This window comes from Panonychus citri, unplaced genomic scaffold (assembly GCF_014898815.1).
Source record: "Panonychus citri isolate SS breed McGregor unplaced genomic scaffold, ASM1489881v1 Contig00093, whole genome shotgun sequence".
Lineage (NCBI taxonomy): Eukaryota > Metazoa > Arthropoda > Arachnida > Trombidiformes > Tetranychidae > Panonychus > Panonychus citri.
Window position 1 is genome coordinate 151,832 of NW_026515498.1, and position 8,091 is coordinate 159,922.

Below are 8,091 nucleotides of genomic sequence, written 5' to 3' on the forward strand. Positions count from 1 at the left end.
TCTACAATTAAAAAGTCAATAGAGAGAAGAAAATTATTTGAAACAATTTACTTTCACTTGTTTTTTTTTCTCATTCTCCTCAAACAGAATCAAATTAAATTAACCATATTTGATTACAATTAGCGTGTAACATTACCTGAAATAGTTAACTCTCAATGGGTAATTGTCAATCGATTCAATATTGATTAACAGTCACACACACACAATCAACATTTCAGTTCCTAAGCAACGTCTCAATCCCAAGTCTCTTAATACATTAACCATAATTTAAATTGTTGTTTATTGGTTAACTGTTACTTTCTAAATGGTGACTTAGTTATATCGTCACATTTAACCCAACCCTCGATATCGCCTCTTAAAAATTTATCAGGTAAGTGCGTCAAATATAATAACCTGTAAGGTAACTAATGTTTTCCTCATCTCTTAATATATTAATATCTCATCGTGATCAATTTTTTGAAACATTTCTAATTCAACTGATGATCAGTAATTTACTTGAGTAAAACCTTGAGTTGTTTTCTTTGCTTGAAAATCAGTGAAAAACTTTTTCTTGCAAGAAAAAGTTGCAAGTCCATTTATCATCAACTTTCACCAAACAACAGGTTATATTCACATCGTAATCTCATCTGGTGATCCAGGTAAATAATCCAACTGACCTCTTCCATTTTACATAATCATCCTCATCACTTTCTATCCTCATCCTCATCCTCATCTTCATCTTCATCCTGTATCTTACCTTTTCATCTTTGGCTCTCTCTCACTCACTCTAAATCTCTTCGGTTATCTTGGTAGTTTTATCTGAATAATTTGAAATTAAATCGACGGTTGATAATCATCATCATCATTCAACTAAACCGGTTTACCTTTTTTTTTACTATTTTCTTTTTTTTCTTTATCAAGTTTTTGTTCATTCTCAATTCTCAAAAGCTAAACAGGTAAAAAACTATCAGATTGATTAAGTTGCAAATCACTGAAGTAAAAACACTCATCAGGAAACACCGTCTATTTGCATTGATTGTGCGTTTGTGTTTCTCTCATTTGCAAACACGTACTTATTGTGTATTCCCTTTGGTTCATCAATTTACTCAACCGAAAAACGTTTAATTGTGATTAACAATTAATTGTCAACTTACGATACTTTTACTCTGTTGATTTGTTCCCAAAGTTGATCAACTGAGAGTGAAAATCATTTCCGTAGTTTTGTGTTCTGCCTCTGTGATTAGGATTATCCATTTAAAAAGAGATGGTTAAATTGACGATCAATCAATCAGCTTGTCTTGGTAATCAATCTATGGATAAACAAGTTAATCCAAGTGAAAGTAAAATTAAAGTTAAAATGAATAACAATAAGTTTAGAATGAAAAATTTTGAGAAATTGTTTGGTAAACAAATTGGATTAAATGAGAGGTTAATTGCTGATTATTCTGGTGCAATTTTACGCGATATGATAATCGCCGGGCGATTGTACATAACCTCGAGCTATCTTTGTTTCTATGGATCGTTATTGAAATGGGAAACTAAAATTGTCATCAGATTATCCGATATTTCATCAATCATTAAAGCCAAAACAATCAAAGTGATTCCAAACGCAATTCAAATTGTCACTCGAACTGGAGATAAATACGTTTTCACTTCGTTAACTTCGAGACAAAAAGTTTACAAAACTCTGGTTTCTATTTGGACGGCAAATGTTTCTCATGAATTAGCTAATTACGATTCTGATACTGATAAATCATCAATTGATTCATCAATTCGTAAATGTTATTCTAACCTTGAATCTGGATCTAAACGAATAAGCGACAGTCAGGTTACTAATAGTAAACTAATTAAAAGTAAAAGAAAATACTTTTCAACGGGAGATTTAGCTGATACTAAATTTATTAATAATTTCGGTGGTAATTTATTATCAACATTTGATCCGATGCCTGATAAATCACCAGGAATCAATAAGAAAATTCGAGATCCAGCTAAATGTCCACATACGGAGTCGTGTTTAGCTGATGTCGTTTTACCGATTCATTTGAATCGATTGTTTGAAATGCTTTTCACTGATTCACCATTTATCTCAATGTTCACCAAGAGTTTGAAGCACACAGTTACCATGAAGAGGGAATGGTCAGTTCTAACCGAAAGTGATCTACAACAATCAGGAGGATCTATGGTTGCAGTTAGACAATTAAGTCGAGAGATGATATTAGATTATCCATTTGCAAAGAATATGTCAAGTGAAGAGATGATGTACCTTGAACATTTCGATCCTTCCAACTTTTACTCGATCAAATTGATATCAGAATCATCAGGAGTTCCTTTATGTTCACTATTTAATGTCGCCAGTTATTATTGTTTACATCGAACTGCGAATCCGTCGGAAACTCATTTGCATTTTCATTATAAAGTCGAGTTTAAATCAAAGGCTTGGGGATTCAGGTCATTTATCGAAGAAGGAACCAAACGAGCTTGCCAAGATTATATTGACTCATTATTAGAAATGATTAAAAAATGGTCGATGGATAATCCGGATTACATAGTTAATCCCGATTTTCCTTCTCAATTGAAACCTTTCAACAACGAATTATTATCCACCGATGAGAATCAAAATGATCGAGAGAAAACTTGTAACAATCAACAGTCGATTGTTAATCAACCAATTGCTCAGTCAACGTCGAAATTAACTTTTGCTCAAATGTCCAACATGGAAAAAATTGAATCTAATCAAACGAATTGTCTTTCACCTTCAATACAAAATGAAAATTTTACTGAGAAAAGTTCATCTCCAGATTGTAATGGTCATTTTGATGACCAGTATTTACTCAATATTGTCAAATATTTGAAACCTTTAATTGTTTTTCTACTCATTTTAACGATAATCAATCTTTTCTTAATGATTAGATTAATTAACACCCAAATCTTGTCATCGTCATCATTTTGTCCTTCAAATCAAGTTTCATCACAATCCAGTTTCATTGGTTTATCAGGTTCCGATGAAACATTTGAATCGTTAACTAATTATGGTTACAATTCATTGGGCTGTCGACGATAATTTTTTGTTAAATTTAATTATTGATATTAATTCATAACTTATATTGTTTTAATCTTGATTATCTTATTAAATATTCAATTTAAATTCATTTCCATCTTTTTCTCTAAATCATTTATCATCTAAATTTGCTCATTACTCGTCTTGACCTGAACTTGATCAAGATGACCAACAACACCCGGAATCTTAATGAAACAGTTTAACAGGTCAACTGTTAACAAACAAAATAAGTTAATTGTTCAATATCTGATTGGAAGTGTTTCTTTTAAAAGGTCAATGGAAAAGGTCAACAGATTTGAAATCGTTCATTTTAGTTACAGTTCATTGGCGAAAACAAGTTAATATTTGACCTTTTGTTTCGGTTAGAAACCAATATTATCGAGATCAGAATAATTGATTCATTTCAATTCCATTGTAATAATTTACGATTAACAGGTAAATCCAATTGCTGAACTTCAATTAGACCAATTTACTGAAATAATCGTCGAAAATGATTGTCGCCATTAGAAGCCTATTGAAGCTCGTTCTCTTTTCAATAGAATTACTTTTCTAATATTTTATTTTTTCTTTTTTCACTCAGAATTGTTGTTTTTCTCAATGAATTTATTTTGGAAAACAAGATTAACTAATTTGGTCGATAACAAGAAATAATTGTTTCCACAAATTCCGAGAAAATTAGTCAAGTTTTATTGGTTATCTTTTCTACGGAGAGATGGCGACAAAAGTCAAATTCGTTGAAATTTCAAATCGCTCGATGAATTTACTTTCGAGCAACTGTAGATGGAACTTTGGTTTACGAACTTAATTAAGTTAATTATCGTGTCTTGATTGATTTACAACTTAATTTCCATTTCTTATCATTTTGATTGTAATAAAAAGCAATGTCAATTCAACGACTACCTTTGCATTTTATTGGGTTAATCAAGTTGAGGGGAGATGTAAATATTAGTTTGATTAGAATTTGAATTAACATAGTAAATGATAAATTTTTTATAACCAATTTACAAATGATATACACGAAAAAAAAGAAAGTAAACAAAGAGAGAAATGCATAAAAGAAGAAGAAGAGAAAAAAGAAAACAATAAGGTAGCAATAGAGATTAGGAAGAAGAAAAAAGGAGAGAGAAAGAGAGTAAAATTATCATGAACGATGAGAATCCAGTGAATCAAATTAAATTGTTAAAAATTTATTTAACTATCCGTTTGCTCATTAACTCTTCCTCGGCCAATTGTCCTCTAAAATTGCCCACCCTTTCCTTAAATCGTGTTAAAACTTCAATATGATCTTCCAGCGAATCCTCTAATTGGGCAACATAAGAATCAACATCGTAATCAACATCGGCGGTCATTTTCAGTAATTGTAAATGAGATGATGACCATTGAGGTAAAGTCTATTGGAGAGAAAAAAAAATAACAAAATCATTGAAAATTAGTCTCAATTAGTTGGAAAGACAGAATTAATTTTACCTCAACAAATGTCTTGTGAATATCAAGAATTTCATCTTCCAATTCTTGAAGGTGGGATAAAGTTTCATGGAAATTATATAAATCATCCGGTAAATCCTCCGCCTAAATCAATATGAAAAGATATATAAATCAGTGAAAATGAATATGATTTATGATAGATAGTAAATCTCTTACATTTGAATTGTGTAGTAATGCTAAATCATCACCATTCTTGGTTAACATGTCATCATCTTCATATTCAATATTTCTCGGTCCGGGATTATCAGCTCCAAGCTCTTTTACTCTGTCAGCATATCGAAGGGTATTCAATGAATGCTCACACGATTGCATACCAGGTGAAATCATGGAAATCTATTTAATCATGAGATTGAAATATTAGTGAAAGTGAAAAGTTATTAACATGACCAATAGTAGACATGGGAATGTAAGATTGAAAATCAATACAGGATGACAATCATAACTTGTAATAGAGTTACGTATATATTTCAAATGAAATTGTCTAGAGTATTCCGAGTATAATGAACTTTAGATAATTAAAGGTAACTTACCATACAAGTTCTTGAATTTTCACCAATAAATGAGTCTCGAAGTACTTGTGTCAATTTACTTGCTCGAAAAGGTAAATGAGCTCCTTTTCTGCCAAGAGCTCTGATACATTCTTTTAATGCTAAAAGTGATTTATTAATTTCTGCTCCTTCCATACGAGTTTGTCGATTAGCTGATGATGTATCTGCTCCTCTCTCATTTCCAGCTAAATCAATTAGTGAGAATTTACCTCGAAGTCGATTGTTATTTTTTCGTTTCAATATTATCTGGAAAACTGCATGAGATCGAGAGGAATGATTATTGGCCGATGTAACACCCGAAGTACGAATATTATTTCCCATTTGAATCAATTTCAAAACATCATCAACAGTTTCCACTGATCTCTCTTGTAGACCAACAACTTGAACCTGATTTTTGGCATCTTCCAACACTCTCAGCTTTGCTTTGTTATTTAGAAGATCAAAAACCTAAACAATAACAACAATTAACAAAAGTAATTAATGTAACAAATATACAATAAAGGAAGATGAAAGTGAGAGGGAGAATGAAACTGATGAAAACTCACCTTTCCACTGTAAATTTCAAAGAAACTAGCATAGACTACAAAATCTTCATTCCGATATTTAGGAGATTTAACAAGTTTAAATACATCTCGTGCTGCCAAATAGTAAATACCTCGGGATGAGTCTTGAGATTTACCATTGAAATCACCTCCCATTGTATGAGTTTTACCACTTCCAGTTTGACCATAGGCGAAACAAGTAGCCATTCCGCCTTCAAATATTGTCTGTACAAGAGGCTTGGCGGTATATCTATAAATCAGCTCATTATCAGCGGTTTCATCAAATGCATAATCAAATCTAAACATATGATTCTCCAAGTAACGTGTTAAATCAACTTTATGTTTAGGCTCATGAACAACAATTAAATCTTTTGAGGGCACAGTTATCACATCGATATCTTTCTTTCCAACTTCTTTCTTATTCATTGGCCTTTTTCTTACAGCGACACAAATTTGTTGATATGCAACCGGATCTCCCATACTTAATGGTTTATATTCAATTTGTGATCGATATTCACGAATCATTCCTAAAAATTCCCAATTTGGATTCCCTTGATCAACAGCTGACATTAAATCTTGTTTCTCTTGTTTCTGTTCTGCTTGACGGTTTCTCCTTTCTTCTCGTTGTTTCTTAATTCTGTCAACCTCTTTAACTACATTCGATCGTCGCCTTGACTGCGCTGTATTAGCTGCAGCAGATTTTTGGGCTATAGTTTGATTAAGTGTCGACTGGTTGATTAAACCACAAGGAGCTGATGTTAGAACTGTCGGCAAGGCTTCCGGTATACTCATTCCATTGCCATTGCTGATTGTTGTCCGTTGATTTTGCCTCATTCGAAGTGATCCCTTGGTTGAATTAAGAGCAGCAACTGATGGTCGAGGTGGTAGAACCTGAAACCAATAGATGTCATCAAAAGATAAATTAGAAAAACAAAGAAATATTACAATCAGACATTCAATATAAGACTAGATTCCAAGAATTTACAGCAACAATACCTCTTCACTATTGTACTTATCATTGGTAAGCAAGTAAAGAGAAAAAAAGAGAAAATGTTATTGTTAGTATGTGATGAGAGATTAGAAGAGAATTTAAGATGAATAGATGGACATACACACCCAAAGGTGAAATTTTGGAAAAAGTAAAAAAAGAAGAAAAAATTTGACAAGAACATGTAATGTTTCTTGATTGGAGAATAAGAAACATGAAGATGTTGTTGAAATTTTTAAAAGTCCACAGGAATAAGAGGTATTACTTACCCTTCTTGGAGCAACAGTTTTACTCTGATTTGAAGATTCATCACAAAGATTAGGGTTAAGTAAGTAAACAGATTCAAAATCAATCTCTTTTCCTTTAATTTCTTCCGATTCCGACCATTCAACTGTAACACTCCTATTCACATAATCAACATTACTTATAACAGCAGAATGAATTCGACCATTTGTACGTTGAATATCGACATCTAAACCAATTCGAAGTTTCTCCATAATTAATTATTCCGAATGATAGAAAATAAAAAAATTAAAATAGAAAAAAAACCAAAGAGACAAATAAAATATTCTAAAACCAAACTAACAACTGAAACAGAATTGAAACAACTTCCATTCACTGGAAATGCTACGATTTTCAATCGATCATTTGAATCTTTTCAAAAAACGATCAATCGTTTTAATGATCGATCTTTTTTCTTTCTTTTTTCACTTTCTTTTTCTTTGTTTGTTTCCTTTTCTTTCATCTCGATTTATTAATCGATCTGAACATCATCTGGTAGAATGAAGATTAATTGTTGACCGGTTGTCACTTTTTCTATTAAGAGAATTACAATCAGTGAAAACTTTGTAATTAATTGGAAAATAAATTACGAGAAAAATGAAAAAATTGATAATCAGAAAATCATCACTGTTTAGTTTACTTTTCTTCCAATAGATGTCGCTAATTGTCGAAATTTTTTTCTTTCCAAACAAATTGTTTTCTAATTAAATTAATCATCTTTAAATTTTCTTCTTAATCAAATTATTTCTGATGATAATTGAATAAATTGTTAAATGAATTAAGAAAATTATCCATTTTAATTCATCAAATTTGTAGATCAATTTTTCTTCGCAAAAGTTGACTAACCTTTAGATTGGATGAATGGAAAAGTCCAAAAGTTTTATTACTCTTGTAATGTTAATTTCAATCAATCAGAGCCAAAGAAAATTTGATTTAATCTCCTAAAAATGGCCAACTAACTGAATTAAATCAAAAATGTAGACCAATACTCTTGGATACAATAGAAAACGTTATTTCAACAGAGTCTCATTATCTGGTAGTTGACTGAATCTATCAATCAATTAATCTAATTAGAACCTTCGTTTTAAATATTTTTACGGTTTTTAGATCAAAATTTATTATTTAAACTTGAATTCTCTTGTTAAATTGTCTGGTACAACTTTTCGCAATCAATCACTCTGAAACTAAATTGTTAAATCATTACACTGA

At 31.2% G+C, this 8,091-nt stretch overlaps 2 protein-coding genes across 4 annotated transcripts; one reads left to right on the forward strand and one right to left on the reverse strand.

Annotated features, from left to right (window-relative positions):
• Positions 1 to 64: 64 nt before the first annotated feature.
• On the forward strand, positions 65 to 3,128 carry LOC128387787 (protein Aster-B-like). Of its 2 annotated transcripts, none has more exons than XM_053347059.1 (2): positions 65 to 638; positions 901 to 3,128. In XM_053347059.1, the coding sequence occupies exon 2, from the start codon at positions 1,244 to 1,246 to the stop codon at positions 3,038 to 3,040; it is 1,797 nt and encodes a 598-aa protein (XP_053203034.1). In that variant the 5' UTR covers positions 65 to 638; positions 901 to 1,243; the 3' UTR covers positions 3,041 to 3,128. The 2 variants fall into 2 exon arrangements, with proteins under 2 accessions (XP_053203034.1, XP_053203035.1); XM_053347060.1 differs by having other exon boundaries at positions 65 to 370; positions 488 to 3,128.
• A 797-nt stretch (positions 3,129 to 3,925) lies between these two features.
• On the reverse strand, positions 3,926 to 7,210 carry LOC128387778 (kinesin-like protein KIF2A). 2 transcript variants are annotated; one of them, XM_053347041.1, is made up of 7 exons: positions 6,870 to 7,210; positions 6,609 to 6,623; positions 5,616 to 6,503; positions 5,053 to 5,517; positions 4,679 to 4,855; positions 4,505 to 4,606; positions 3,926 to 4,428 (listed from the first exon to the last, which is right to left on the reverse strand). In XM_053347041.1, exons 1-7 carry the CDS (start codon positions 7,095 to 7,097, stop codon positions 4,225 to 4,227), a joined length of 2,079 nt encoding a protein of 692 aa, XP_053203016.1. In that variant the 5' UTR covers positions 7,098 to 7,210; the 3' UTR covers positions 3,926 to 4,224. The 2 variants fall into 2 exon arrangements, with proteins under 2 accessions (XP_053203016.1, XP_053203017.1); XM_053347042.1 differs by lacking the exon at positions 6,609 to 6,623 and having other exon boundaries at positions 6,870 to 7,209.
• Between the last annotated feature and the right edge of the window lie 881 nt (positions 7,211 to 8,091).

Excerpts from the sequence above, each read along its gene's own strand:
- LOC128387787 (XM_053347059.1), top strand. The coding sequence starts at position 1,244 with ATGGTTAAATTGACGATCAATCAATCAGCTTGTCTTGGTAATCAATCT.
- LOC128387778 (XM_053347041.1), bottom strand. The coding sequence starts at position 7,097 with ATGGAGAAACTTCGAATTGGTTTAGATGTCGATATTCAACGTACAAAT. Across the intron at positions 4,856-5,052 it reads AAAATTCAAGAACTTGTATG|ATTTCCATGATTTCACCTGG; the intron begins GTAAGTTACCTT and ends ATGATTAAATAG. Across the intron at positions 4,607-4,678 it reads CATTACTACACAATTCAAAT|GCGGAGGATTTACCGGATGA; the intron begins GTAAGAGATTTA and ends ATATTGATTTAG.